The 27,639-nt window shown below is 52.0% G+C and overlaps 12 protein-coding genes across 19 annotated transcripts; 8 read left to right on the plus strand and 4 right to left on the minus strand.

Moving 5' to 3' along the window:
• Positions 1 to 1,114: 1,114 nt before the first annotated feature.
• On the minus strand, positions 1,115 to 5,030 carry LOC126304982 (probable serine/threonine-protein kinase kinX). 7 transcript variants are annotated; one of them, XM_049991970.1, is made up of 6 exons: positions 4,822 to 5,030; positions 4,379 to 4,672; positions 2,799 to 3,917; positions 2,086 to 2,700; positions 1,764 to 1,941; positions 1,115 to 1,675 (listed from the first exon to the last, which is right to left on the minus strand). In XM_049991970.1, exons 2-4 carry the CDS (start codon positions 4,618 to 4,620, stop codon positions 2,667 to 2,669), a joined length of 1,395 nt encoding a protein of 464 aa, XP_049847927.1. In that variant the 5' UTR covers positions 4,621 to 4,672; positions 4,822 to 5,030; the 3' UTR covers positions 1,115 to 1,675; positions 1,764 to 1,941; positions 2,086 to 2,666. The 7 variants fall into 7 exon arrangements, with proteins under 7 accessions (XP_049847927.1, XP_049847926.1, XP_049847925.1 ...); XM_049991969.1 differs by having other exon boundaries at positions 1,764 to 2,700; XM_049991968.1 differs by having other exon boundaries at positions 2,090 to 3,917; positions 4,822 to 5,029.
• A 73-nt stretch (positions 5,031 to 5,103) lies between these two features.
• Positions 5,104 to 6,382, plus strand: LOC126304984 (receptor of activated protein C kinase 1-like). The gene is made up of 2 exons (XM_049991971.1): positions 5,104 to 5,124; positions 5,322 to 6,382. The coding sequence occupies exon 2, from the start codon at positions 5,329 to 5,331 to the stop codon at positions 6,271 to 6,273; it is 945 nt and encodes a 314-aa protein (XP_049847928.1). The 5' UTR covers positions 5,104 to 5,124; positions 5,322 to 5,328; the 3' UTR covers positions 6,274 to 6,382.
• Positions 6,383 to 7,030: 648 nt separating this feature from the next.
• Positions 7,031 to 9,372, plus strand: LOC126304988 (uncharacterized). Its single transcript, XM_049991976.1, has 8 exons — positions 7,031 to 7,098; positions 7,221 to 7,324; positions 7,447 to 7,514; positions 7,667 to 8,201; positions 8,371 to 8,489; positions 8,556 to 8,614; positions 8,680 to 8,805; positions 8,979 to 9,372. The coding sequence occupies exons 1-8, from the start codon at positions 7,082 to 7,084 to the stop codon at positions 9,370 to 9,372; spliced, it is 1,422 nt and encodes a 473-aa protein (XP_049847933.1). The 5' UTR covers positions 7,031 to 7,081.
• LOC126304989 (uncharacterized) lies at positions 9,042 to 10,887 on the minus strand. The gene is made up of 6 exons (XM_049991977.1): positions 10,801 to 10,887; positions 10,589 to 10,640; positions 10,450 to 10,478; positions 10,266 to 10,357; positions 10,160 to 10,207; positions 9,042 to 10,096 (listed from the first exon to the last, which is right to left on the minus strand). Exons 1-6 carry the CDS (start codon positions 10,823 to 10,825, stop codon positions 9,746 to 9,748), a joined length of 597 nt encoding a protein of 198 aa, XP_049847934.1. The 5' UTR covers positions 10,826 to 10,887; the 3' UTR covers positions 9,042 to 9,745.
• Positions 10,888 to 11,447: 560 nt separating this feature from the next.
• On the plus strand, positions 11,448 to 21,976 carry LOC126304986 (myotubularin-related protein 2-like). Its single transcript, XM_049991974.1, has 4 exons — positions 11,448 to 11,516; positions 11,631 to 11,822; positions 11,885 to 14,208; positions 21,959 to 21,976. Exons 1-3 carry the CDS (start codon positions 11,490 to 11,492, stop codon positions 14,150 to 14,152), a joined length of 2,487 nt encoding a protein of 828 aa, XP_049847931.1. The 5' UTR covers positions 11,448 to 11,489; the 3' UTR covers positions 14,153 to 14,208; positions 21,959 to 21,976.
• LOC126304987 (uncharacterized) lies at positions 14,161 to 15,875 on the minus strand. The gene is made up of 3 exons (XM_049991975.1): positions 15,628 to 15,875; positions 15,420 to 15,571; positions 14,161 to 15,309 (listed from the first exon to the last, which is right to left on the minus strand). The coding sequence occupies exons 1-3, from the start codon at positions 15,838 to 15,840 to the stop codon at positions 14,205 to 14,207; spliced, it is 1,470 nt and encodes a 489-aa protein (XP_049847932.1). The 5' UTR covers positions 15,841 to 15,875; the 3' UTR covers positions 14,161 to 14,204.
• On the plus strand, positions 15,983 to 21,976 carry LOC126304985 (hapless 2-like). 2 transcript variants are annotated; one of them, XM_049991972.1, is made up of 7 exons: positions 15,983 to 16,340; positions 16,455 to 16,592; positions 16,660 to 16,695; positions 16,785 to 16,809; positions 16,895 to 16,974; positions 17,064 to 19,246; positions 21,939 to 21,976. In XM_049991972.1, the coding sequence occupies exons 1-6, from the start codon at positions 16,146 to 16,148 to the stop codon at positions 19,233 to 19,235; spliced, it is 2,646 nt and encodes an 881-aa protein (XP_049847929.1). In that variant the 5' UTR covers positions 15,983 to 16,145; the 3' UTR covers positions 19,236 to 19,246; positions 21,939 to 21,976. The 2 variants fall into 2 exon arrangements, with proteins under 2 accessions (XP_049847929.1, XP_049847930.1); XM_049991973.1 differs by lacking the exons at positions 15,983 to 16,340; positions 16,455 to 16,592; positions 16,660 to 16,695 and having other exon boundaries at positions 16,736 to 16,809; positions 17,078 to 19,249.
• LOC126304991 (protein BTG2-like) lies at positions 19,300 to 20,133 on the plus strand. The gene is made up of 2 exons (XM_049991978.1): positions 19,300 to 19,579; positions 19,676 to 20,133. Exons 1-2 carry the CDS (start codon positions 19,359 to 19,361, stop codon positions 19,980 to 19,982), a joined length of 528 nt encoding a protein of 175 aa, XP_049847935.1. The 5' UTR covers positions 19,300 to 19,358; the 3' UTR covers positions 19,983 to 20,133.
• LOC126304995 (uncharacterized) lies at positions 20,228 to 21,626 on the plus strand. Its single transcript, XM_049991982.1, has 3 exons — positions 20,228 to 20,254; positions 20,334 to 20,394; positions 20,460 to 21,626. Exons 1-3 carry the CDS (start codon positions 20,228 to 20,230, stop codon positions 21,557 to 21,559), a joined length of 1,188 nt encoding a protein of 395 aa, XP_049847939.1. The 3' UTR covers positions 21,560 to 21,626.
• A 144-nt stretch (positions 21,977 to 22,120) lies between the features above and the next one.
• LOC126304996 (uncharacterized) lies at positions 22,121 to 23,014 on the plus strand. The gene has a single exon (XM_049991983.1). It carries the CDS (start codon positions 22,121 to 22,123, stop codon positions 23,012 to 23,014), a length of 894 nt encoding a protein of 297 aa, XP_049847940.1.
• Positions 23,015 to 23,471: 457 nt separating this feature from the next.
• Positions 23,472 to 24,740, minus strand: LOC126304997 (ras guanine nucleotide exchange factor S-like). Its single transcript, XM_049991984.1, has one exon. It carries the CDS (start codon positions 24,738 to 24,740, stop codon positions 23,472 to 23,474), a length of 1,269 nt encoding a protein of 422 aa, XP_049847941.1.
• A 224-nt stretch (positions 24,741 to 24,964) lies between these two features.
• Positions 24,965 to 26,463, plus strand: LOC126305000 (uncharacterized; the record flags this gene model as incomplete). Its single annotated transcript, XM_049991985.1, has 4 exons — positions 24,965 to 25,014; positions 25,091 to 25,249; positions 25,375 to 25,845; positions 26,160 to 26,463. Coding segments are annotated over exons 1-4 (984 nt in total), but the record flags the coding sequence as incomplete, so codon positions are not given.
• Positions 26,464 to 27,639: the final 1,176 nt, after the last annotated feature.

Consider the following 27,639-nt stretch of genomic DNA (forward strand, 5'->3'; position numbering starts at 1 on the left):
CGTGCGCATTATATCGGAGACAAAAAAAAAAATCGTACCTGGAGGTTTGGAACCCTTCCTGGAACGGGCAGACCGGCCTGCGCTAGCCTTATAAAGTACTTCTGAACACGACTCCCGACTTGCTTTGGCGTTCTGTTTCCCAACGCCCTCGCTATCTTCTCCCATCTGTACGCCGATACGGGTTCATCCGGATATTCTATCAATAGCTGTTCCAACTTTTTTTGTTCTTCGTACGTCCACGGCAAGTTGAAAGACATGGGCTTCGACAACGTGTAAGTCCTCCCCCTCACCGCATCCCCAACCTTGGGTGGCTCGGCCGTCAACGACACCAAGTTCTCGTAGCACCTGAAGTCAACCACAGGAAGCGGCGTAACTGTCTGATGAGGAGGAATCAGGTCTTTTTTCTTGAACAAAATCTGAACAAAATGTTGCGGATCGTCCAAAAGTCGAGCCTTCTCAGCTTCCAGCTTTCTTATATCCGTCAACGCCTGGTTTTTCTGCTCCTTCAAGCTAACCACGGTAGACATGATGTTTCGATAACTGCAAAAAGAAAGATAAGTAACATACACCACCATCAGGCTCCTCCCGTAAAGCCGCGCATACTCTATCGTTGATTTGAAACGCTCGTCAAACGAAGCGGTTCGAGGCTGAGAATTGGCATTAGGAGGTGGCACGGAGTGCCTGAGAGCCGATTTCTGGAATTCACGAGATTTCGCTTCGTTCTGTCTAAAAAAAAGCTTAGTGTATGCGCAAAAAAATGTTCGGGAAGCCAGCGCAATCCGCACTCAAAAAACATACGGGCTCCTAGCATCAGAAGGAGAACCGGCGGCCCGCGCAGCATCAGAGTGTGGAGGCAACAGTTGCGAGTCGCAAAAATCAAGGTCCTTCACACCGTTGCCAAAATAGTGCTGCCCATAATTCCCGTCACCAGCGCATTGAGTGAAGAATGATCCGCGGTCGTAATGCAAATCGCGAACGCCGGACAAGGAAAGATCATCAGGATCAGATAAATTATCCATATCCTTTGAAAATGGAAAAAGGAAAAACAACCTATACGAAGAGGTCGCAGAAAAAAAAGATCGTGCCGTTGCAAAAAAAAAGAATGCAAAACCAATGAAGCGGTTAAATTTGTGTATCGATTTACGAATATTTTGCGTAACGGAACCGGCAATAGCCTTATGCTCGAGTGGGTTATTCATTCATTCATAGCCCGAGCAGGGTTGGATTTTGAATTGGTTCGTACCTCGAGGAAAATTTTTTGATGAAAACTCGAGGCGATACCTTGCGTTCAAGATAATTGTGTGACGTGTAATATACTAGTCTTGATACGTTACTCGAGCTCAAGATAGTAAAAGTTGGAATACGGACGCTCAGACTCCTTAGAAGACGTGAAAATGGGAGACACCGAAAGGGCCGTGAACCATTGCGAGGAACTAGATAGAGATGACATGATTTCAGCAAGAGAGGAAAGTGCAGGAGATACACAAGAGAGGCGCAGTAGGGCGAGTGAAGGGAGAAGTATCAGTGAAGAATCTGACTATAAGGAAAATGACAGGTTAACTGACTTGGACCAGGTTTTGGGGCGCGGTGAGCGAAACTTGATTCGTAACAACTCGATTCGAAGTCGTGGCCCAAGGAGAAGTCTAGGTTATATATCGCCTAGAAGACTCCGTTCCTTGTTAGAGAATGTAGAGCAAAGTAGTTTATCGGTCAGTGAAAATAAAAATGAGAGACACTCGGATTTGGCGAGTTTGTTTACATACAGTGAAAAAGATAGTGCTCCCTCTGAAAATAAAAAAGAGGGTCCACACAACGTAAGGGCCAGAAGAAGCCATACACTTGCATCCATGTTACCAAAGTTTGATCCATCGACCGTTCGTCTGAAACCGACAAAACGAACAAATCAGCCGCAGAGCAATGACAGGGAGGAGTAATTGGTCACTAGAGAAGAACGAGTGTCAGCAGTAATAAAAATTCAGATGTATGTTCACTGAGGAGTAAAGCGTGTGTGTCATCGCCTTGACCAAATTATGGGACGGGTAAATAATATCAGATAGCGATTTGGGCAATTTCTGGTAATCGTACATACAAGCCGTGCATACACGCACAGACATTGCTAAGGTTTTGATTCGTTCATCATGCATCGCCTGCAAAGTTCTCTCCCTTCTGCTTTGGCCGTCTTCAGTGGAATGGGGTTGCAAGCACCGTAGTGTCCACTGACGAGGTGGTAGATGTTCTTTCGGTAGGGTACTGCCGTAACATAGACGACATCATTTAGCTTGCAACGAGGCGGCTTGCAATCAATGGAATAGCGACATTCTTCTTTTTTTTTTGGAAGTATAGGTAGGGTCATACGACGACAGAGTCGAGGAGGCATTTGACGACTGCCGTTACGATGAGAATCAGAAATGGCAAAGACCCTCCCAATTTTGTCGGTGGTAGCAGACCGTGAGGAGGCCACGTTACGCCTACCAGAGGTGGGAACTTCCTCCTGGTCTGACAATTCATCAGATGAGTCGACCGACATAGCAACGTCTAATCTGGACTTACACTTTTTTTTTAATGGTAAGCTGGCGCCATCCATTGAGTCATGAATGCTTGCATTGTTTTTTGATGGTGTAGTAGTATTTCGACCTCTTTTTCTAGTGTTGACCTTTTTCGAAGCCTCACATACACAGCAATCTGAACATGGCGCTTTTCCTAATTCAAGTGCCATTTTTAGATTAATCATCAAATGAGCCGTCGAATGCCCCCTCTCCAGGTGATATTTCCCGCCCTTTGATCGACTCGTAACGTACACAAAATCAGAGGCGTCTGAACGATTCGAGCCAGATTTTTTTGAAGGTGTTTTCTCTTGACTGTGAGTTTCACGTTTCATCGCAACTCGTTTCTTCTTATCAGCGCACCTCAACCTCAATTTCATCGATGACGTCTTACGATAACGTGAATCAAGCATCTGAGCTCTAGGTGCGCAAAACTGAAGACCATTTCCCGGCAAAGGCTTCTTAGAACGATCTCGAAGTTCACGTTTTTCTGCCTGTTGGTCGTCAGCAAGAGCTTTGCTCTCTTTAACATTTTTTGTCTTTCGAGTTCGCCGAGAAGACAACTTTTGAGCAGTATTAGACGTATCGTTACATTCTGTCCCAAGAGACTCGTCGACGTCCATCCCTTTATCGGATCCCGCTAATGAAGCCCCCTTATTCCCTTCTGTATCCTCGTCATGAAATCTCTTTACATTCTGCATTTTCATTTTCACCCTCTCGATCTCTTCAGGATCCAAGGATAGTACCACTCTACCCGGCCTATACTTCCGGATATGCTCTTTAATCCTCTCCAACACCTGTGCTGCGCTCGGACGAGAAGATGGTGACTTAAATGATAAATGCTCCGTACCAATCGATTGTGTACAGTAATCTGCCAACTGCTTCAAATTTTCATCCCGCAACAAAGGACATAGGTCCCTCTCTATAACTCGACCTAAAGAAAATATATCGACAGAACGATCATAACGACCTAACCCATAGTTCACTTCTGGGGCCTTGTACGGCGATGTGCCAGCATCTGTCATGGAACTATTATTTCCTGCTTCAAACTTCCTTGCGAGGCCAAAATCACACAATTTCGCCTGAAAAGTCGAACGAGATAACAAAATGTTCGACGGCTTCACGTCACGGTGTATCAAGTCAAGTCCGTGCAAATACTCAATGCCGGCTGCCACGTCTCTCAATATCTTCCAAATTGGTACTCTGACATTCTTTCTTACCTTACTGGGGGTGCTCTTTTTAGATCTGCTGCCCGGCCTGTACGATTCCAACAAATTTGACAGCGACGAGTGCAATAGCTCCATAACCATCACAAACGATCCATTCTTGTCACAGCACCCATACACTTTCACGATATTCGGATGGTCCAAATTGCTAAAGCGCACGTGTTCCATACACATTTTCGTGGTTTCCCATTTTTGTAAAAATTGTATGTTAAAAATAATGAACACTCGCATCCGACCAAACGAAGGATTTGTACCTACAACACATAGGACACACTCATACATCTCCCGTCGCTCGCTCTGCCGTCGACTGCCGCGCGAAGCAAACCCACGGCGCGCGTCTCGCACAAACCCCATGTCCCCCACCGATGCGAACCGTAACACACCCCCTCCGACACACATAAAATGATCACCCGCGACTACACATCATACACGTCTATACATATCGAAAAAAAGGGTACTTTTTGTCTTCACATCTCATCACGCGCGAAGCGTCCACATGCACACGAAAAAAATCACTCGGACGAGGATGGCTCACTCCTTCAGAACTTCCATAAGGGAGACGCGCACATGCGTTCAAAAATTGTAAAACCATGCAAGTCTGTTTCATACCTCATAAGACTGCACTCCTCCTTTAACAAATCAGTGGCTTCCTGTCCGTGGTCCGTGTTCGCAATCTTGATGGCGGATGGCTTCCCGAGCCAAGTGCCCTTCACCACTCGACCATAAGTACCTTTACCGAGTAACTTTTCAGCACACCAGTCGATATCATTTGGATTGAGCCACTTTTCAGGGGGTATGGGCTTTAGGACATAGTTCTTGCGGATACCCTGATATACCTCCTGGTCTAACATAACTAGCACCGCGCAAAGAGGCCCACTGGAGGTCAAACAAATAGCACAGGATCTTTGTATACAGGGTAAAAATTTTTATATGAGAAATATAGAAAAAACACAAACCAAGATATCCGTTAAGAGCATAGCAGCGTTTCTAGCCCGTAGCAGGGTGTTTCAGGAGTCCTCAGCCTGGACGAAATGCGCGGTGGACGAACGTACCGTCTACTTAATCAGCGCGTATGTTATGAATGAGAGAATCATGTGGTTGTGGGCCTGTGCATGGATAAGCCGAGCCAGAATGGCTGAGTTGGCAACTGCTACTCAAAGCGAGAAATGGCTGCGGTCAAGACGGGACACGAAATAGAGCACTATCAAGGAAAAAAAACAGGCGAGACTTGTATCAAAAAAAAGTAACCTCGTTGTAATATGTAACGCAAGAAAGCTTTTTTTTTTTAAGAATCAATAAAAATATAAAAAATTGATTTAAGGTATCGTGATTACTTTTTTCTCTTTACATCTGACGTATGTTCCTTCTCTGTTGACCCTCATCTGTTTCTTGCAACCGGAATTGTATCGGCATATGCCTTTTGCTTGTGATGCCCTCAGCGTCTCCTCAAATGCTCTTTTTCTTTTTAGAGACGTCTTGCTTAGAGCCAGTGATTTTCTCGCTTCTCAGATCCTCCCGATGATTTTTGTTCTTACCTTACTTCTCTTTGAAGAGACCGCATGGACGTGTTGAGTTTGCGCGGGACCCTGAAGGGGCATGGAGGTAGTGTTACGGCGATCAGTTCGACGCCTGAGGCACCTGATATTGTTTTATCTAGTTCCCGAGATAAGAGCATCATGGTTTGGAAGCTAATGCAAAACGAACTAGAGTATGGGTACCCACTACGGGCGTTAAGAGGACATAACCATTACGTACAAGATGTTGTTATCTCTACCGATGGACAATATGCCCTGTCTTCTTCCTGGGATTCGACGCTCAGACTCTGGGATTTAACCACAGGAAACACGTCTAAGACCTTTATTGGGCACTCAAAAGACGTATTATCGGTAGCATTTTCTTCCGATAATAGGCAAATCGTTTCTGGATCTCGAGACCGCTCGATAAAGCTTTGGAATACTCTCGGCCAATGCAAACATACCGTCACGGATGGCCATGATGGTTGGGTCAGCTGTGTTCGCTTTTCTCCGAATATTTCTAACCCAATTTTTGCGTCGGTTGGTTGGGACAGAAATGTTAAGATATGGAATTTGGGCAACTGTTCACTCGTCAGTACCCTCAAAGAACATACTGGATACATCAATGCTATCACCATATCCCCGGACGGATCTATATGCGCATCCGGCGGCAAGGATGGGAACGCCATCATATGGGATGTCAATGAAAAATCCTCCCTCTACTCTCTAAACATCGGCTCTATCATCAACACACTTTGCTTCTCACCCAAGAGATACTGGCTTTGCACGGGTACCGACTCAGGCGTCCAAGTATTTGACTTAGAAAGCAAAACGAAAATTGCCGACTTAAGCCATGCGTTCCCTGACTTCAAATCAAAAAATCAAAAAACGGCTTGCACCTCCCTTTCTTGGTCTGCAGATGGCAGTATTTTATATGCGGGATATACCGACGGGTGCATCCGCGTATGGGGTACCAACTCTGGCTACTAAATCATGTCATTTCCTGCGCAAATGAGATATGTTGGTGTCACTTATCTACTATGCCTTTTTTTCACTCTACTCGCCAAAAAAAATATAACACCTCATCGTCCACTCGCTTGTTGTATTTCTTCTGTTCTCTTCTTCAGTCGTGGGGACGAAGGTGTCACGCTTGAAGGGAGAAACTGTGTCCGTGAGAAGGGGCTGCGGTACAAAAATGCGCGCAAAAAATTTCAAATGTGTTATTCTCATTCGGCGCCTGTTGTTTTAGCTGCAGCGCGTACTTCGCTGCAGATCCTCGGCACGTGGTCCATTTGACGGCAAGTCACTCCGTCAAATTTGCCTTTTTTGTGTAAGTGCGCAAGTGCGTGCGCATTTATCCGGCAGCACTCGTTCGGCAGTAATCAATTCGATGAAGAATAAGAAAAATTCAAACTGAGGAAAAAGGGAGGCAACTCAGATGTCCTTTGCAGGCCTAAGCGTACGCATCGAGTCAAGAGTAAACGTTCGTCCTCTGAATATACAAAATTGTACTCTCATACAGAATTTCCTTTATGTGTGACAATGCACGGCAAAACAGAGGCTCCTTTTTTATTGTGGGAATCAATTTTAGAAGAACCATCTGGCAATCAGGGTATGCGGCGGCCGTTGGGAATGGATCTTTCCCTCATATTTTGGTCGCTGTACCCGTTCAAAAAAGACAAGATTGTGCAGAATTGTACAGAACTTGTTTTCTTGAAAATTTTCAATCGCTGATATTTGATTTTCGTTATTTTCATCTCTGAAAGTACTTGGGGCCGGATAGTTTGGTTTCCATCTCATGTTGAACATCGCAAGGTCTGATCGAATTATTTTGCACAGGTGCCCCTGCGATCACTGAAATTCGAGAGTGAAGCCGAATGCGCCCGCGTTTCTTTAATACAGTCCTTTTTTATAACTAACTAACGCAGCGATGTTAGGTTAAAATCGGGCCATCGGCTTTTTGATGCACATTGTGGGCGCCTGAAGCGCAAAGTTTTGTGTAGCGGCATTTATGTTCAGAAAAGACAATACTCGAGCACAAGTATGTGGTTTTATCACAGAGAGGATTAAAAAAGAGCTGAGACTTTTCTTCAGCTGCGAAATGTTTACGTCTCTCCCTGTTGAGTGTTTTGAATACAGCCAGTTTGACTCCATTGTATCCAGACTATTATAGTGTCCTTGGGGTCAGTCAGAATGCGACACAGGATGAGATTAAGAAGGCGTTTTTCGAAGTTCGTCGGCAATAGGTTTTTTTTCGCATGCGTCCCTTGGGCGGTGGCGCCGTATGCGTACATATACGCGTTTTTGGTACCATTTTTTTTGTAAATCCGAAGATTCTAACTGAGGGCGTTCGTTTTGGACTGGCACCTTTTCCCATTCAAAGAAAGCTAAGAAGGTGCATCCAGATGTCAACAAGAACGACCCTAATGCTCAGAAGCAATTTGTCGAGATCAGCACAGCGTACGAAGTGCTGAGAGATGCAGACAAGCGAGCGCAATATGACATGCAACTGAAGTATGGAGGTGGACACGACTCATATAACGACAGTGGGTATAGTTCTTACAGGCCTTATCAACAATATCAGTCAAGGAGGTCAAGTCAGAATTATGCGCGTCCATCAGATAAAATGGGGTTTGAAGGACATAACTCAGAAGAGTTCATGAGGTGGTATCAACGCAATTTCGGCGACGTATTTCGGGAGTTTCAAGATTTTTCAAGGGGAAACACGACAATCATTGAGGAGCGCCTACCAGATGGGAGTTACCGTATAAAAATCATCAAGACGTCGTCTAGGAGTTCCAGCCCGAAAAACTCATTTTTTGGCGGCAACTCTCGAATGGACTTTGAGCACGCGCAACAACATACGAATCAAACAAAAGGCCCGCAAAATGTTTGGGACGGAGGAGGTCTGTTCAACGGTAAGTACACAATATTCAAGTTGTTCGTTAAAAAAGTTTGTGTTTTGAATATGGCAGGTTATGCGTCGTACATTTTTCGAAGTGCGAGCCATTTGATGTGTTTTGGGCACTGATAGGAGGAAGGAGTTTGCTCGATGCAGAGTCGAGCTTTTTGCTGACATCGTATTAGTGTTCAGAGATTTTTTTAAAGATTCGTTTGATACGAATGAGAATATTGGATATCAAGCTATTGGAGTTGGTTCGTTTGATTATCCGTCTAGTTCGACGATCGTTGAGACTTCTAGTGAGGTACGCGGCCGAAAGAAAAAAGCAGAGGCCAAAGACGTAATATTTTATTGATGACGTATGTTTTAGGCAGAGCCATTTAGTGTCTTTTCACCGAACAACGAAGTAGTGGGAGGCATCTCACAAAGGTAACGTTTTTAGTTTTTAGAGAGCGTTCTCAGTGCGTGTAGCAGACGAATAACCGCGTATTTAGATGTCTAAGCGCCGATCAGGGATATGTCTTGTCCTTTATGGCGCATTCTAGAGTAATTGCGAAGGCCAGACTCTATATGAAGCATGGGAGGGAGAGAATAATTATTGAAGACGGAAATTCGAAAAGGTACGTCAGCAGGCCGAGGCACAAATTGTCTTTAAAGGAGCTCCGCGCTCCTAGATATGATATTGTGCTAGCAATTCGACGATGCATTGACTTGGTGTACTGGTTTTGTGTGTGTGTATAGCACATTTTTGAACTCTTTATCAACGCTCTGATTTTTCGTTGGACAATTCTAGGATATGCGCTATTGAGCAGAGAGCTTCCAGTCCAGTTTCAAATTCGCAACTCACGATCATTCAGCGGATCAAGGATCGTCTTTCCTCGTATTACTCTATTTTCAACGAGGCGAATTCTTTGATTGGATACTTTTGTGTATCTCCGTTCAGAAGGAGGATCGAATACTATGACCTTCAGTACGGAAAGGTGGGCCACGCGACCAGAGAGGACTGTGAGACCAACTCGCTGGCAAGGCCGACGATGGACAAGTGGAACATCTCGATCGAGAACACGAAATGCTTAGATCCTAGTGTGTACATTTTTTCAACGGCGTTTAACACGAAAGAGAGCAGGAAAGCAGTTGTAGGACACTTGAGGAAAATGTGGGAGAATTTGACAGGTCGGATTAAATGAAAAAAAAAAGTATGATATGCTTACATAATGTACAAGAGGTATGTATATATGGTGTAAGACAGGCTGCAGAAAATGCGGCCGGAACACCTCGGAGGCATAGAGAAATAGCGCGTTGAGAGGTGTGCTAGCGTCCTCACATATTTGCGTTCAATATGTGTTTATTTTGTAGTTTTTTTCGTTGAGTTGACGTGAGGATCAGCGGAGTTCCCTGTGTATTTCGCATTCCGGTACGCGTTTGTCGAATGAGAAGGCCCGGCCGAGTTAGCGTGATTTCGTGATGCACGATCATCCAACGAGAGGTTCGTCGAGGAACGTGGCAACACAATCAGTGCGCATATAAAAGACACATTATACGGAATGTTTTGTGCGCACACTAGTTCTGACTGGCAGCAAATTTTACAAACTTTTGGGTCATTGTCGTAAACAGGCCTTCTACGTTTAACCCATCTTTCGCACTGGTTTCGATAAAAGGAATATTAACTTCTTTTGAAAAGTTTTCTCCATCTTCGAACTTAACGGCTCGCTGATCGCTCAAGTCTGCTTTATTCCCCACAATGGTTTTATAGACGTTTTCATTTCCATTCTTCTTAATCTCATTGAGCCAATACTTGACACGGTCGAACGATTCTTGGTTCGTCACGTCGTACACTAGGATGTAGCCATTTGCGCCACGATAATAAGTCTTGGTGATAGTTCTGAACCGTTCTTGTCCAGCTGTATCCCACTATAAATTGTGTCAGGGAGAAAGAACGGGTTTTTGAAGGTGGGGGGGTATGTTTTGACGCACGATTTGAATTTTGACTCGTTTCCCATCTATGGTGACTGTTTTCATTTTCTTAAAAAGCAAAGTTAGATGGACATTTTTTTGTCTTTCCCCTCTTCACTAGACATACGAAATCGATGCCCACAGTGCTCATGAAGCTCCCTTTGAATGATCCATCAGCAAATCGCATCATGAGCGCGCTTTTTCCGACTCCAGAGTCGCCTGTTTTGGAAAAAAAGAGAGCGTTACTATCGCCGCGCTTCTAGCAACTCCACGCATTCGACGAACGCGGAGCACGCGAAAAGCTCGCGTACCTAGTAGCAACAGTTTGCACATGTAGTTGCTTCATGCGCGCGTCGTCGACGGGGAAAAAAGGAGTGAATCTTCTTGACCGAATGTTTTTTGACTACGACACGTGTGTACGTGCGTGTACTTAACCTTAAAACGTCGTACTAGTCGGTAGGCTTTTGCTGGCCTCCTGCAGCTATCTCGTTCTGAGCATCTTCTAAGGAAAAAAAAGTTAGAAAGTCACACAAATTCGCACGTCATCCTTCTCGACCGCAGAGAAGCTCACAACATCTTGTCTCCGCCGAGTGTGAACGTCGGTAAAGGAGCAAGGCAGAAACGTGTTCGTGAGTAGTCAAATGCACGAAAACCGTTCGAACCTGGAGTACTTGCACCACAACCCATTTCTAGAGTAAATAATACCGCGGCCAGGCCGATCTCTCAAAAAGTTAACAGAAAAAATGAATGGGGATGTTGCCAGTCAAAAAAAGAGCTGAACAGACCGTATACCATATATATAACAGCGCAATATTTGTATAGTGCGTTCGAGTGTTATTTTTTTTGCACTTTTCAGAGTACGCTTGTCAGAGAATCGAGTTGCACATAAATGGTCTCGCGGGTGCGCACAAATGGGCCGATTTTTTTCGTGCGACGTCTGAATTTCTCACGGTGCACGTCCCCCTTGTGACATTTTTTGCGCGGGAGGAAGGGACGGGGATATGATGCCGACGACGTCTTGAGGGAGAGATGCATTCGAGGAACGCGTGCGGCGAAAAGAAGGCGCGCCGAAGAGCATCGTCCGGATCGTGTTTTCGATAGGGACCAGATCGGGCGTGAGAATGGTTCATCGTGGCTTCAAAAGCGTGCGGAACCTTCCTCGCCGCAGAGTGCAGCCCTTCTTTGACACGGAATCCAGACAGGGTGAGTGACAGAAAAAAAAGTATTTTTGTGCAGCGAAAACGATTACTCAATATTCAATAAATTTTTTTTGCTTGAGGGGCGTCGAGCCCGTCGTGCTGTCATCCTGACTTCGTGCTATGAACGATGTAAGTGTGCGGGCAGAATAGGAATGTTCCAGATGCGCGGGAAAATGTGTGTATGTGGGTCGGACTGGTGGACGTGCGCGTTGTACATATTTGTGCGACATGCGCACGTTTGAGATGTTTTGCAGAAGAAGGGGGGCTGACGGCACTGTTTGCGAGATGGGCAGAATGAAGAACAGAGTTCGACGGTCGCGGAGCGCGAGTCGGCGTTAGAAGAGAGCGAGAAAATAAAGTTGTACGAGGGAGAACGCGTGGAGACGTGGCTGCTGACGTGCAGATGCACGAGCGTGTCGCTGAATATGGATTTGGAGGGGCGCATGTGTTTGACGAGCTACAGGATATGGTTTAGCTCGTTTGCGGTACGACGTGGGAAAAAGGGTGGTTTTATGTACCGGAGAAAGAGTGCTGACGTTTTTTGCAGGGGAGAGAGACGATAACGATACCGAACTTGTGCGTGTCGAGTTACGCGCAGCAGACGGAGCCGGCCTTTCAGACGCTGCCGTTCGTCACGGGGGCGCCGTCGGGTCCGAGGGCGGGGTATGCCGTTGAGGTGTACACGAAGGACGTGCGTCGGTTTCGGTTTTTATTTTGTACGGCGGAAGAGAGAGAGAAGCTGGTGCGACACATAAAGAGTCGCTCTTTCTTCGTGAGGCACCAGTCGAACCCGCCCATATTTTGCTACAGTCTCGGAGAGAGCAGGAAGCTGTCGACGCTGCCGAACGGGAAGTCGTGGAGATACGATCCGGTGGCGGAGTACGAGAGGCTGGACGAGCTGTCTGGGTGGAAGAGGTGGTTTGAATTGACGGAAAACGAGGTCGGTGGTCGGTTGTACGGGATTTGCGAGACGTACCCGTCGAGGTTCGTGGTGCCGAGGTCGGTGGGGCTGGCGGAGGTGATATCGTCGAGCAAGTTCCGGAGTTCGGAGAGAGTGCCGACGACAGTGTGGATAAACGGGAGGAACGGCGCGACGTTGTCGAGGAGCGCGCAGCCGCTGTCCGGACTGAGGAGGGGCAATGAAGGAGACGAGAAGTTGGTGAGGGCGATTTGGGAGGCGAACCCAGGGTACGGGCGAAGGCAGGCGGGGCGATGTCGCGCCGACGAGCGCACAGAGAAAATCGAAGAGTGTGTAGACGAGTATGGAGAGCGGGACAGAGTGCCCATGTATATTATAGATGCGAGATCGCTGACGGCTGCTATTGCCAACATCGTTAAGGGTGGTGGGTACGAGAACGTGAGTCGATATGGGGACTGCAGGATGGAGTTTCTGAACATTCACAACATTCACAAGGTGAGGAGTTCGTTCGGTGCGCTGTGTCGAGTGTTGTTGCTGAGCGCCAGCGGCTCGCCGGCGTCGGCGGCGGTGAAGTCCTCGCAGTGGCTGGTGCACGTGAAGTCGATATTGAGCGGCGCGTTGGCGATAGCGAGTCGGCTGGAAGAGGGGTCTTCGGTGTTGGTGCACTGCAGCGACGGGTGGGATAGGACGTCTCAGCTGGTCTCTTTGGTGGAGCTGATACTGGATCCGTATTTCAGGACGATAAAGGGGTTTTGCTGCCTTGTACAGAAGGAGTGGCTGTCCTTTGGACACAGATTTGCGCTGAGGTTCGGAATAGGGCAGATGGAGAGCCAAACGGACGAGAGTTCTCCGGTGTTCATCCAGTGGCTCGACGCGGTGTATCAGTGCATGCGGCAGTGTCCCGAGTCGTTCGAGTTCACGCCGGAGTTCTTGGTGTGGCTGCTGGACGCGGCTCAGAGCGGGCGATACGGAACGTTTTTGTTCGACAGCGAGAAGCAGAGGGAGGAGAAGGGGGGAAGTCTGCCGTGCGTGTGGGCGTACTTGGCGGAATTGGAGCAGGAGTGGCAGTCGCAAAGAGAGCGCGGGTCCACTTGGAGCGGCTGGGTGAATCCGAACTACACCGTCAAGGACGGGGGAGTGACGGGGAAACTGTCGGCGAGCAGACTGCGACTGTGGGAATCGTACTTCTACAGGTACCGCGACAGGGCGGCGCCGAGTGGCGACGGGGGGACGTCAGAGGAGCGGGCGAGGAAGGGCGGGGCCGCCAGCTTGGACTGCGAGGACCTGACGAGAGAGGACGAGAAAGTTTTGGCCGAGACGAGCGAGGAATCATTGTGTTCGGAATTGGTGACGAACCGTCGCGTGAATTCGGAGCTCTTTTCGCGTCAGCCGGACTTGGTCTGGTTGCAGGGTTCAGAGCGTCGCCTGTGCGCGGACATGAACGAGAAGAGCATTTGGAAGTGCATGTGCTTGGCGGCGATGAAGCCCGACGCGGTCGCGCTTCGGGAGGATTTGGGCGTGGTGTCTCAGCTGATCGAGTCCGAGGTGGACGAGTGCGAGATTCATTTGTTGATTCGAAACGGGCGGATTGCGCGCTGTTTGGTCGACAGGGAGGCGACTTCGCGACCGCCCGAGCCCGTCGGCGAAACGTCCGACCGTTCCATCACGTTTGGATCCGAAAAGGCGGAGGAAGACTGCTACGAGTGCCGAATCAGCGTGAGGACCAGGAAGTCTGCTTCGAGAGACGGCGGGAGGAGGGCCGGTGTCGTGAAGACCACCGTGGTGAAAGTGATTGGATCTAGATGGTGGGAGACGTTCTGGGAATGGGGCACCACGTGGGGTTCTTACATCCGAGATACGGCATCTGCAGCCGTCGTTTATGCGACCAGAAAGTGACAAGTGTGTGAAAAACGCACTGTTTGTATATAAATATTTATAACACAGGGATTTATGTACTTTGGAGGCTGCGAGCGGTGTCGGGAGACAGCAGCAGGTCCAGGGGCGAGGCAGACGAAGAAAGGCCCGTCCAGTCGAAGAGAGGATGGCGGTCGGCGTTCGCGTCTAGAAGAGGCGTTGTAGGGCGCGAGTTCGTTTTTGCTCGGATGTGATTTGAATAGCTCGATACAAGCGCGTCGCAGTTCAGAGGGGGAGGGTCGCATTTTGGAACAGGGCGGCTTTGAGACGCGTTCGAAACGCGCTTCTCGTGGAGTTGAGGAGGGGGCGGGGGAGGCGCGACAAGATCGGCTTCCAGCCGGGAAATGATAGCGTCGTCTGACGCCAATTCGAGCTCTAGCTGCTCAATCAATGAGCGAGTGTGATTCAGGTGATGCCCATGCTGGACGAGCATGCCATCCAAACTAGCGAGAAGTTGGTCAAGCGCATTCTGATCAGAAGCACTTGAGGGCTCAGTTTTTTTTTTTTTCAGCCATTCAAATTTAGATTCAGAAGAGAGGCTATATACACGATTGAGCTCGGTCAAAAGGGGATGAGCGGAATCGATCCAACGATTCAATACGGCTTTCAAATCGACTTCGCCGGAACCAAGAGACCCTGGCTCATTTCGGTCCTTGCAATCGTCTTCGCAGAACTGACTGCCTTGTATAACAATTGTACTAGATTTTCTATTTAGAACATCTTTTATCATTCCTCGTTGCGCCTTCGTGGATTCGAAGAAGTCCAATATAGAGTCCCAGTTGGACTCGACGTCTTTTTCCACGTGTTCTACCCCCTTCTCGTTTTCTAACAGCTTTTCCAATTCTCGGTGCTTTGACCTGATTAGCGACAGCTCCGACTGCACCCGACGATAGTCCTCTTCTAGCTCTCGCGCCGTAGACTTCCACACCTTCTCGCTCTCAGATATGCGACGCGCCACCTCCAGACTCTCCATGCTCGTCAAGTAGATGCCCAGGCCCAGCGCGCGCTTTTGCGCCTCCATCTGAGTCGCGTTCAAAGCCGACGCGGGCGGCACCCCTCTCAACTTCGGGCATGCCTCCGCGCCTGGCGACTGAGAACACAGCGCGTGTGTAGAAAGATTCCAAACCATATGACAAAACCTATGAAAAAAGAGGTATCAATACAAATTGATGTTGTACCCAAACACAAAACGCCCCGTAAACGCGCAAAATGGACTTCTTTACGCACGGCGCGTGGGCTCCTGCCGTACTTTTCGCCGCTGCAGCTGTGCAGGTGAAAGAATCGAATTGTCGCCGTTGGAAAGCAACCCTGCTTCTCCAGCTCCAAGAGAACCTTGTGGGCGCTCTCTTTGAATTCCCTCGCTTGCTTTTTGTCTAGAATCGGCCATATGGCTCTCCACTCCTTTTCGGCGGCGTCAGACCCTCTTCGGCGCGAACTCGAAAAAAAAAAAAACGCACCTGTTTCAATTCCGGACGAATTTTGGTCAGCAAAAAGTACAACACGCCCTCCATACCCTTCATGTTCGGCGCTTGAAACATAGAGGGGGAAACGGTGTACCCGAGCTCTCGGAAGACAGGGTCCGCTCTGAAGCCAAGGAGCACCATGTTGGTGTAGAATGACTGCTCAACCTGCTCTAGGAAGGGAGATGACTCGGAAGAAGATACAACCATGTCAGGAATACGCGTAAAGCACCGGTGCAAGAAGAACGAATGTGAAAACGAATCAGAAAAACTCCCAAAACAAATAAAGACGTTATAACCGTTGTATTTGTTTTTTTTTTAGGTCAACCTTGGCCTAGTTTCTCCCATGCCCTCAATCTGCCCGATAACCCCGAACCCCCGTCTGCCATGTGCGAAGCTCTGGCCATCCGGTTCTCTGTCCCACATTCTCGTGTTACGTGTGTTTGCTGACCGTCTGACCTGCTTAAGCCCTCGATCGGTTTCCGACCGATCTAATCTGTGTGCCGTCGGTCGTTATGACGCCACGGAACCTAAGGAACCTAAGAGCGGCCGGGGTCCTGCTCCTCCTCGCCCTGCTGGCGACCTCCGCGCGCGCCGACATCATCTCCTCCTCCGTCATAGAGCTCTGCACTAACTCTTCCTCAGACGAGGTTTCGAAGCTGAGCTGCGTTCGAAGACTCGCCGTTGGCCTGTCGATCAATAACCTTTCTGTATATATCTACCACACACACTACTCCGCTTGTGTAGCTGACGTCTGCGCGTCTTTTTGTTTTTCTCTCTCTCCCCCTGACGCCTCTTTTCCCGGCTCCGCGGTGCGCCTCTAGAATAAGACCAACGTCATAGAAGCCTACATCCAGTCGTCCAAGGATGCAAGCGATGTCTCCAGCACCTTCGAGTCCCCGATCAAAATCACCATCAAAAAAACGCCCATCTCCTTGGTCTACCCCCTCATCTACGTCCAGGTCCGTCGCTCCCCGCGGGCGGTTCGTGCGCGTTAGTCCGAGCTGACTCTTGCTTGCACATGTCTAGACTGTCAACGGCAAACCCTTTGAAAAAATAATTTTGGTACATTTTTTTTTCTTCCCTTCACCTTCCTACTATGCGCACCAATCACTCACCCGATGCACTCTGTCTGAAATCGCGCGCCTCCCTAGCGAGGGTCGACCTTTTCCCCTCCGAGTACGCCTCTCCCCCGCGCGCCGGGTCTTCGCGCGCACCTTTTTGCAACTCCTACCCTGACAATCGCACTTGTTCCACCCACCAGCGTGCAAGGATGGCAATAGCGACGCTTCCACGTGCGGATGGCACTATACCTCCGACGGAAAGAAGATCAGCCAGTCGAACGTACGTACGCCCGTCGCGCCTTCGAATCCGACCCGTCACTCCTTCCTCCCTCTTTTTTTCTCTATTTGACCTCTCTCCTCACGGTTAAGGGCTTCTGCTGTAGCTGCAGTTACCTGGACATTTTCTACTTCTCCGGCGCCAACCGCGCCCCCTTGGACTGCAATCCCTTTGGCTATAAGTTTTCCAGCGCGCACTGCCTCCGTCTCAGCGACACTTGGTGGGACATCTACGAAATAGAGCCGTCGCACCTGTTCTACCAAATCGAAGTCGAGGTGACAGGCGCGGGAGACGAGCCCTATCGCCTCTACCTCGACAACACCAAACCCTTCTTCGTCAACAAAGACGCGACCCTCTCCGCCCAAATCGTGGGCGACTTCCACCCCTGGACTGCGTATCCGGTGTTCCCCGACTCCTACTTGTGTATGCCGAGTCAGCCGTTCGATTCCGAAAGAGTGAAGCAAATGGAAAAAAACTGGATGATTCTGTCCAAATCCATGTTCGACCTGTCCGGACGAACCTGCAACAAGATCGGCGCCTCCTTCAGCGCCTTCACTTCTCAGCCCAACCGGTGCACGGTCCCCGCATCCTCCTGTCTGTACAACCAGCTGGACGACATCTTCGAGGCGGACGACAACCTCAGGAGCCAAAATCTCACGCCCAGCTACTTGTTGTCTCGCTGGGGAAATCCGATAGACATCCCGGCCAAAAACCTGTCCCACCAATTCGCCCTCCACGTCACCGAGATTCAAAATACGCTCATCACGCTCTACATCAAAGCCGACAAAATCCGCTACATAATCAACAAAAGTACCGGAAAAATCGTGTTTTCATCCGCGGAAAATTTCAGCGCGTTCTCCAAGCAAGGACGACTCAAAGTCACCGTCATGAACACCGGTCAGCTCAACGCCGACTACTACATCTCCGTACACGGATGCACTGGCGGTATCGTCGACCCAAACGCCATCCTTGTCTCCATCTACCCCTACTGGGCGTACAACGCCCAATTCGACCTGTACTCCCAAAACATCATCGACTCGTCCAGCTCCTGCAACGTCAGCCTCTACAGCTCAGACTACGAGCTCCTGGACCAAGTGCTGGTGAACTTCGACGTGGCCAAAAAGTCGGACACCCACTACTACGGCGACAACCCCGAGAGCGCCAACAACGCGCTCGTGACCTCCAGCACCCCTGGCTGCCGGGAAATATGCCCCGGCATCTGGAGCTTCACCTGCCTATCCCAATACGGCTGCTACTGGTCTATCGCCTACACAGTTATTCTCACCATTTTGGGAATTGGAATTGTGTGCCTGGCCGTCTACTGCTGCTGTCCCTGCTGCTGTTGTGTGGGACGCTGCTGCTTCGGCACGTGCAAGCTGCTGTCTCGGTGCACCCGAGGAACGCGCCGCGAGGGCAGGAGTCGGCCGGCAGCGCGCAGGCACAAAAAGAAGAGAAAAAAGCCGTTAGGCGTGGCTGGTACAAGTTGGGTAGAACGCTGCAAGCGCCTCTTTCGCAGGGGCGGTGACGAGCCAGTCGCCACGAAGAAAGTGCACCCGCCCCCTCCGGCGCGCCCTGTCGCGAAGAAACCGCCGATGGAGCCGCACCCGCCCTTCGAGACCAGCTTGTGTCACCATGTGGCGACGCCACACATTTTTTACACGCAGGACCAACACCATCGGTCCTATGACGCGTTGGCACCCGACCTCGCCCAGCTGCCCGCCTCGGGCCCGGCGCTTTGCGACAACGCCCAGTCCAACCCGCTGTTAATCAGCGCGACGGAGGCCCCGGCGCCCGACGAGTCGCGCTGCTCCACCGAGCAGAGCCTCGCGCTCCCACCATCCCACCTCGTCATGGAGGACGTGGACGAGCGGCCAGACGCAGACGACTCGCGGGCCCTATTCTTGCGGAGCACATTTCTCGCCGGTGAGCTGGCGTCGCGAGAAGTTTCTATCTATCTGAACGTGACATCCACCAGAATTTGTTCGAAATTTTCGCCTCGCCACCCCGTCATTGCGCCCTTCTCCGTCCTTGGCCGCGTGAGTATCACATCCCTCCAGAAGTCCGAGGCCGCGTTCTTCTGTCTGTTCACGATAGACCCAGAACACGCGTACCAGACGTACGAGGTGGACCGCGAGGGAAGGTGGGTTCGCATCACCGAGGACCGCGTGCCTCTAGACCCCGGCGCGGTCGAATGCGCGATGGACCTCTCTGCCGCACCTCAAGTGTTGTCGAGAAGTCCTATCTATCATGTCATCAATATATAGAAATTCAAGGAGTAGTTATTGCTACATTTTTTTCGTTTATGAACTGTCATGTTTAATTTTTCGCAGTTTCACCTAAATAAATAATTCGGTCGGGACTGCGCCCCGCCTCAGCTCTCTACACATATGTCATCTTTTCGGAAGAATGGTGCAGACTTCTACCTTGGCCGGGAGCGCCTGGCGCTGGTGCCAGAGATTCTGGCGGCAGCCGCGTGGTGGGCGAACAGAATCGAGGGACTTTCCAACGAGCAGATGGAACTGTTTCGACAGAACCTGGCCAGCGCCCTGGTGGAGAAATACAGAGGACACTGGGACGCGAGCGAGCCGACCAAGGGAAGCGCATACAGGTACGCGCACGTGCGGTGTTGCGGCGTTTGTGTGTGTGAATTTTGTGGCGCTTTTTTTTTTTCGTTTATTCTGATGCCTTCCTGCCCACCGGAAAGGTCTATTTTGTTCGACGAGTTCAACTGCGACCGAGTTTTGCAGGCTGTGGCGAGAAACACGTTCATTTCGCAATTTGAGTGCCGGCTTCCGGCGGAGGCCGTCGTCATGTGGGTCGACCCGGGAGCGGTCACCGTGAAGTACCTCACAAGCAACAAGGTCAAGGTCGTCTACGACGCCGAGGAGGTGCAGGGGGGTCCTACGATCTCCGCGGCGAGTTCGGAGACGCTCAACTGCGCGCAAGAGTACACCATTGCATTTCAGGGGAACGTGACGGGACAGCATTCGATGCCGTTCCAGCGCGTGTGAGAAAGCGGCCACGCATTTTTGTCCCTTGAGCTTGAGGCTACGGTGGTGGTGAGGAGAGAAAAGAAAAAATGGCGAGAAAAAAAATTGATGCTCAGTGCGAAGTGTGAGCGCTTTATATAGAATAAATGTGTATATGTGTGTAGCTTTTTAGGTTCGCTTTTGTGTACGCGTGTGTGAGAGGTCGGAGGCGATACAATTTCGGGTGGCTTTGTTTCAGGGGGTGAGAAAGTTTATTTTTTGCGTCCATGGATCGAGCGCCGGGAGCAGGCAGGGTACGAGGGGAGTTGTGGTGGGTCCTCCGCCGCCCGGGGAGAGAGTGTTGACGTTTTTTTTTGCCGCGGGTGCGTGAAGGTGGAAGAGACCTCGTCGACGCGCGAGGCGGACAAGGTGGCGGGTCCGAAGTCGCGTGAGGGTGCGTTGTTTTTTCGGTAGTGACGCGTTGAGAGATGTGCGAGGCTGACGTGTGTGGTATTGAAGCTATCCAACAGACGTCACCGCCGTCTGTCCCCGTGTCTAGGTTCTACCCGAGCGGCAGCTACCCCGAGGGTGAGGTCATGGCGTATGCCGAGGCTGACCATCTTGTGAGGACAACGAGCGAGGAGAAGAGGGCGTTAGAGCGCCTGAATTTCAAGTCGTACAACGACATTCGCCGCGCGGCCGAGGTGCACAGACAAGTGCGCCGGTACGCCAAGAGTGTGATTCGTCCTGGGATGAAGATGATAGACATTGTGGAGATGGTGGAGAGCTCCGTGGTCAAGCTGGTCGAGGCGAAGGGTTTGAGGTCGGGGATCGGATTTCCGACCGGCGTGAGTTTGAACAATTGCGCCGCTCACTACACGCCGAACACGGGCGATGCCAGCGTGTTGGGGCCCAACGACGTCATGAAGCTGGACTTCGGCGTGCACGTGAACGGCCTGATCATAGACTCGGCGTGCACGTTGACTTGGAACCCCCGGTACGACAGGCTGCTCGAGGCCGTCCGAGATGCGACCAACACGGGCATCAGGGAGGCGGGCATCGACGTCCAGCTCGGGGACGTCGGGTCCGCGATTCAGGAGGTCATGGAGAGCTACGAGGTCGAGCTGGACGGAAAGGTCTACCCCGTCAAGGCCATCAGAAATCTCAACGGGCACTCGATCGAGCCGTACATCATTCACTCGGGAAAGAGTGTGCCCATCGTGAGCGGGAGAGAAATGACAAGAATGGAGGAAAACGAGTTCTACGCTATCGAGACGTTCGGGTCCACCGGCAAAGGTTGGGTACACGACGGCGGTGACTGCTCTCACTATATGAAGCGTGCCGATGCACCGCATGTGGTGCCCAGGTCGGCGTCTGCGAAGCAGCTCCTTCACCACATCAACACAGTCTACAAAACGCTGCCGTTCTGCAGGAGGTGGCTCGACTCGAAAGGACAGACCAAGCACCTGATCGCCCTCAAAAGCCTGCTGGACTCGGGCGTCGTATCGGCGCACCCGCCCCTCTATGACGTCAAAGACTGCTACACGGCCCAGTTCGAACACACTATCGTGTTGAGACCCACCTGTAAAGAAGTAATCAGCCGCGGAGACGATTACTGAGCCGCGCGAACCGCCGGCCCTCTCTCACCCACCTTCGCCACGTGTAAAAATACACACGTACGCACCGACTTCGCCACCCCGTCTCTACCCTCTTAGTGCACAAGGGTACATTGTGTACCCAAAATTTATTTATTTTTTTTTCCCCTCACCCGTTTGTGCGGTGCACGCGATTCACCCCACTTATCTCCTTATCCGGCACGACCGCGCAATACCTGCTCGCGCAAAAGACGGGCAACCTCCTCCCCTCCCCGAACCACGTGCATGTTACTTTGATCTCACATTGAGCCTGCTTTCAGCCCGGCGTACCGCGACCGACACGGCCGTACGTCGAGCGCCGCGTCACCCGCCGCCGAAACGTCGCCCGATCGAGCGACGCCAGCCAACTCTCGCTGATACAAGCAAAAAAAAAAAAAAGTAAGTCAACAACGCGTACGATGTGTGTGCACCCCCCCCTCTCCCGCAGCCCGTGCGAACCACCCACCGCTCTGACAACGCACCGTTGATCCAGTGAAGCGCGGATACCATCGAGAAGACTTCATCTCGGTGTTCGACGAGATATACATGTCCGAACGCGAGCACCGCCGCAAGAGGGAAAATGCCGAGGAAACGCTCAAGAGCACCGAACTGCTCTACGCGTTCGACGTCTTGATGCACTTCATGGACAACCCCCAATCGGCCGTATTTCTGGAACCGGTGGACTGGGTCGCTCTGGACCTGCCCGTCTATCCAAAAATCATCAAAATGCCGATGGATCTGGGTACCATCAAGAAGAAACTGCTGTCCGGCGAAGTTCAAAACATCGCCGCCTTCGCGAGACTCATGCGACTGGTCTTCACCAACGCCCTCAAGTTCAACGAGCCAGGGTCCAGCATAGCCCTGCTCTCGGAAAGCCTTCTGGAAGAGTTCGAGGCAAACTACGCGGAGCTCAAAGCGTTGACCGCCACTCAGGGAAGCAACGACGGCGGACGACAACAGGAACAAGACACCCTCATCAAATCGCTCGAACAAGAGGCGGAAGAACTGGAAGCACAAATTCAACAAACCAAAGAAAAAATCGAATCCACAAAACAGTCACAAGAAGAAAGTGCCAAAGAAATCGTGGAAGAAAAACTCCGCATGCAACTCCCAGTCAACCGCATCAAGAAGCTGAAGATCATCCCCCCCCGCCTGCCCCTCACCTACGCCGAAAAAGAAGAACTGTGTCGACGCATCGAGGAGTCCCTGGACCGGTCAGCCGTCCCAGGACTGCTAGAAGTCATCTCTACCTCCGAAATCTCGGGCGATGAAGTGGAAGTGGACATCGACAAACTAGACGACGACACCCTCATCAAGGTCCAGGCGTACGTCGACCAAACCCTGCGAAAGCCAAGAAGGAGCCTCCTGTCCGTGGACTACGACGGCGAGTATTCGGACAAGCTCAGCAAGCGCTCGTCATCTCACAGAACGAAACAATAAAAAACTCGCACCTCCGAAACGCGCGACCCACTTCAGTGCTAAATAACAGGGGAGCGGAGAACGCGTATACGTATGCACATGCACTTGCAACCTGCCACGGCAGCCGCGAGAAGTGGCCAAAGGGCCCCTCTTTTTCTCTTTTTACCCCTTTTTTTACGCTGTACGCACACACAGTCAGCGAGTGTTCGGACAAGCTCGGCAAGCGCTCGTCGCCTCACAGAACGAAACAACAAAAGACTCGCACCTCCGAAACGCGCGACCCACTTCAGTGCTAAATAACAGGGGAGCGGAGAACGCGTATATTTATACACACGCACTTGCAACCTGCCACGGCAGCCGCGAGAAGTGGCCAAAGGGCTCCTCCTTTTTCTCTTTTTTCCCTTTTTTTTTTACGTTGTACGCACACACAAAAAAAGTTAAACGGCGACGTCTTGACGGCGGCGCGCCGCGAGCCCGCTCACGGACGGCCGGGCTCGCGCGCGAGAGAGAGCTGATACAGAATTTCCTCGGACAGGGTGGGGAGGCTGAAAAGGCAACTGTAAGGCGGGTCGATCTCGCTGATGCGCCAGTCCGCGGACTGGTGCATCAGCGCGGTACAAATGCAGTTGTACAACAGCTCCCACTTCCCCATGTTGATCAAGAAGGTCTTTTCCCCGCTGCCCTTGCCCGACTGGCTCTCGACGGCGAGCACGTCGTCGTTGCCCTCCTCGGTCATGGCAATTTCGGACAGGCTCAGACCGATCGGGGGCAGCTTGCACACGGCGTCGCGACGAGCGGCGTCCTGGTTCATCAGCGCGCGAAGCGCCTTGAAGGACAGCATCGGGTTCGAAAGGTTCTTCAGCTCCTCGAACATGTCGAGGTGGCGCTTGCTCAGCTGGGCGAACGTGCGACGAAGTCGAGAAATGCAAATCAGGTTCATCCCCGCCACCACGCTCAGCATCGAGTTGTAGTTCCTTATCTCCTTCAAACTCCAAGCCACCTTGATCAGCGCCGCCAGCGCCTTCACGCGGTCCTTCTTCCTCGGCTGCAGCAAGACGATTGTCGCCACCCAAAATGACAGGCGGTTCGAGCGCTGAATCAGCTTCAACACGTGCCTCGCCACACAAAACCTCGACGTCTTGTTCCAACTCTGGTTCTTCAGCTCCTCCACCTCCACCATCCTGTACGTCTCGAAGTCGATCGCCGTGATCTGCTTCGCCAGCGTCATCGCGTCCTCGCTGAACAGCAGCGCCCCGGGCGGGTAGTCGAACACCGTCACGCCGATCGGTATCGTCTGCCAAATTCGCTCCACCTTTTTCGACATTTCGCGAGGCAGCGGGTTCTTGTCCAAACTCTTCAACAGCTGCTCCACCCGACTCGCCAGCGACTCCAGCTGCTTCGTCCTCGTCCGCCACTTCTCCAGCTTCGACAGCACCCTCTCCGCCAGCTCCCTCGCCTCCTTGTCGAAGTATATCCTCGGCCCGTACCCCAGCAACATGTCCATCGTCCGCAGCACCTGCAGCGCCATGTCGTTCGTCAGCGCCTTTCCCTTCTTGCTCCCCTCCGCCGCCTCAATGAAGTGGTTCAGCAGCGTGTTCAGCGACATCACTTGGTCGAAAATGCACACAAACAAACTCGTGTGTTTCGGATTCGGCTCTCGCACCAACATGTACACCAGCTCCGACGTCGACCGGAACGACCTCGCCCACTTCTCCGCCTCGTCCTCCGCCTCCGCCTCGTCCTCCATCTCCAGCGCCTCGTAAATCGAAATCGCCGCGTTCTTCTGGTCGTTCTCCCCAAAACTCCCCCCTCTCCACCTTCTTCTCGCACTCCGTCTGCAGGTCCAGCCCCTCCATCTGGTGCCTCTCCGCGCCCACCTCCTCCGAGTACGACTTCAGCGAGTGAATCATCGCCAAGTCCTCCAACACCGACCGCGAGTGCGACACCATCTGGTCGATCAGCCCAATCACCATGAACAGGCTGCACTGGTACTCCTTCAGCGTCTGCTCCCTGCTCGAAATGTACGTGTAGATCGACAAGTACTGCGACGCCGCGTAGCACACCTCCCGCACGCTCATCGCGATCGAAAACTCCAAGTTCGCCTGAATCGCCGCGTCCATCCTCCCCCTCAGGTACAGACTCGAGTCGATCGTCTCCAGACCCCCCGAAAACGACGCCGCCCCCCCCGTCAGCTCCCTCTCCACCCTCCCCAACTCCCCTCGCAGCGTGTCCGGCACCGCCGACAGCTGCAACATCGTCAGCGCCAACCCCTGCACGATCTTCAGCTGCGACGCGAACATCGACAGCTGCAGCTCCGACACCTCCAGCAACTCCGGCAACACCAGGCTCGAACTCCCGCTCTGACCCGAACTCATCTGCAGCGTGAACGGCGACAAAAACGCCAACACCGACTGGCGAAAGTCGCTCACCTTGTTCGCCAACCCAAAAAACATGTTCACCTTGATCGTCGTAGAATTCGACGACTTCCTCAGCGACCCACCTATCCCCACCAACTTGTTCAGCAACGGACTCCCCGTGCTCTCCAGCGCCACCGTGCTCGACGCGTACGGCTTCGTCGGCCTCGCGCCCCCCGTGTACATCACCGGCTTCTTCGGCGCCCTCCCAGCTCCGGACCCGTCCCCCTCCTGCGCCATCACGCTCGTCCTCGACGGCCTCTCCATCAGCCCAGGCCCCGGCACCGGCAACTCGCCACTGTGCTGCAAAAACCCAATCTGGTACAGCGCCAACTGCGCTATGATCTTCGTCTCCACCTCCGCCCTCACGTTCACCGGCGCCGCCTCCCACTCCCTGGCAAACCCCGGGAACGCCTCCTTCAACACCCCCAAAAACTGGTGATACATGTTCAAACGCATCTCGGCCATCCCCCCCCCCCTCCCCCGTCGACCTCACCCCCCTACTCCCTCGATCCCTCGACAAAAAATCGCCCTTCAGCGTCCTGTAACCCCTGTTCGGCAACGGCCTCTCCCCCACCTCAAACCTACCGTGCGCCACCTCCGGCCTGCTCTCCGCCCCACCCTCTCCCACCTCCAACGACGACATCGTCTTCTCCAACCTGTGCTGCCTCCTCGACCTCCTCCCCCCCCTCGCGTCCCCCTCCGTCACCGACGCCTTCCTCCTCCCCTCCCTCCTCGCACTCCTCCTCTCCCTCGCCGACTCCGTCAACGGCGACTCCGTCAACGACGACTCCGCCAACGACGACTCCGCCAACGACTCCGTCAACGACTCCGCCAACGACGACTCCGCCAACGACTCCGTCAACGGCGACTCCACCTCCCTCTTCTCCGCCACCGACTCCTCCAACGTCTCCTCCATCTCCGACTCGCTCATCGTCTCCGCGTCCCCCTCCTCCTCCGTCGTCACCCCGTCCTCCTCCCCCTCCGTCCCCCTCCTCCTCTTCCTCACCTCGCTCATGTAACTCTCCAACTCCCCCACCGCCTCGTCCAACTCCTCCCTGTACTTCTTCACGTCCAGCAACGACGACCACGCCTCCCAATCCGTCTGCGACGTCTCCAACTCCCCCATCGCCTTCCTCCTCACCTCGTCCAAACTGCTCTCCAAACACCCCTGCAAACTCTCAAAATTCGCCCGGTACATCTCGTCCTCCTTGTTGTTGAACCACATGTGCGCCGCCATCGTGTACCCCAACGTCGCGTCCGCCAACTTCTTCAAGTCCTGCACCCCTCTCCACGCGTCAGCACACACACGCACACACACGCACACACACGCCAACTCACCCCCCACGTACCGCCTCAATGCTCCTTATCTCCTTCAAGCACGATATAATGTTGTACGCCCCCATCCTCACCTTGCGCGTAGACGCCTTGAACGCCTCCCCGTCCGACTCCTCTATCGTCCTCCTTATGTTCGCGAGCTTCGCCAAAAAATGATCGCACTTCTTCTGCACCTCCTCCGCACTCTTCAACTGCCTCTTGCTCGCGTCTCCGTTACTCTTCGCCACTGTCCACGTCCCCCCCCGCGCCAATTCACACCAGCAAAACAACTCTCGTCAACTCCCTCTCTCCCCCTGCTCTCTCTCTATCCTCTCCCCCCCACTCCCACGTACCTATGTGCTTCCCAGTCGCCTCCGCCACCACCTTCAACTGAAATATCACCTCCTTTATCAAGTTCTGAATTCCTATCTTCTTCATGTAATCGTATATGTTCGCGTGATAGTTAACGTTGCTCCTGATCAACGCAACCACCTTCTCGTGCAGAAGTGCCGCGTGCTCCACCAAGTACGACGCCAACTCGAAATCAACCACCTTCTCTCTCGCTCGCACTATGTCAACGTACTCCCTCAACAACTGGGCCACCTCAGCCTCCGAGTCCGCCAGCGACCTCACCGTCTCCATCACGTCCTCCTCGTTCGCCATTACCTGTATGGCCTCTGACAACGCCTTGCAACACGCCAGTATCGACGAACATGGTGCCTTTATCTTCCCTCGCAACGCTCTTATCTGGGACTCCATCTTCGAGCGACCAAGTGACAATCCCCTCGTAAGCGCCAATGCCGAAATGCGAACTCACAAAACCATATATATATATAGTAATATACATACCTCTCTTCTTCTGTCCCTACCCTGTGCCACTTTTCTTGTCTCTTATCCCCCATAATAAGATCTGCA

This window comes from Schistocerca gregaria, unplaced genomic scaffold, assembly GCF_023897955.1.
Source record: "Schistocerca gregaria isolate iqSchGreg1 unplaced genomic scaffold, iqSchGreg1.2 ptg000215l, whole genome shotgun sequence".
Lineage (NCBI taxonomy): Eukaryota > Metazoa > Arthropoda > Insecta > Orthoptera > Acrididae > Schistocerca > Schistocerca gregaria.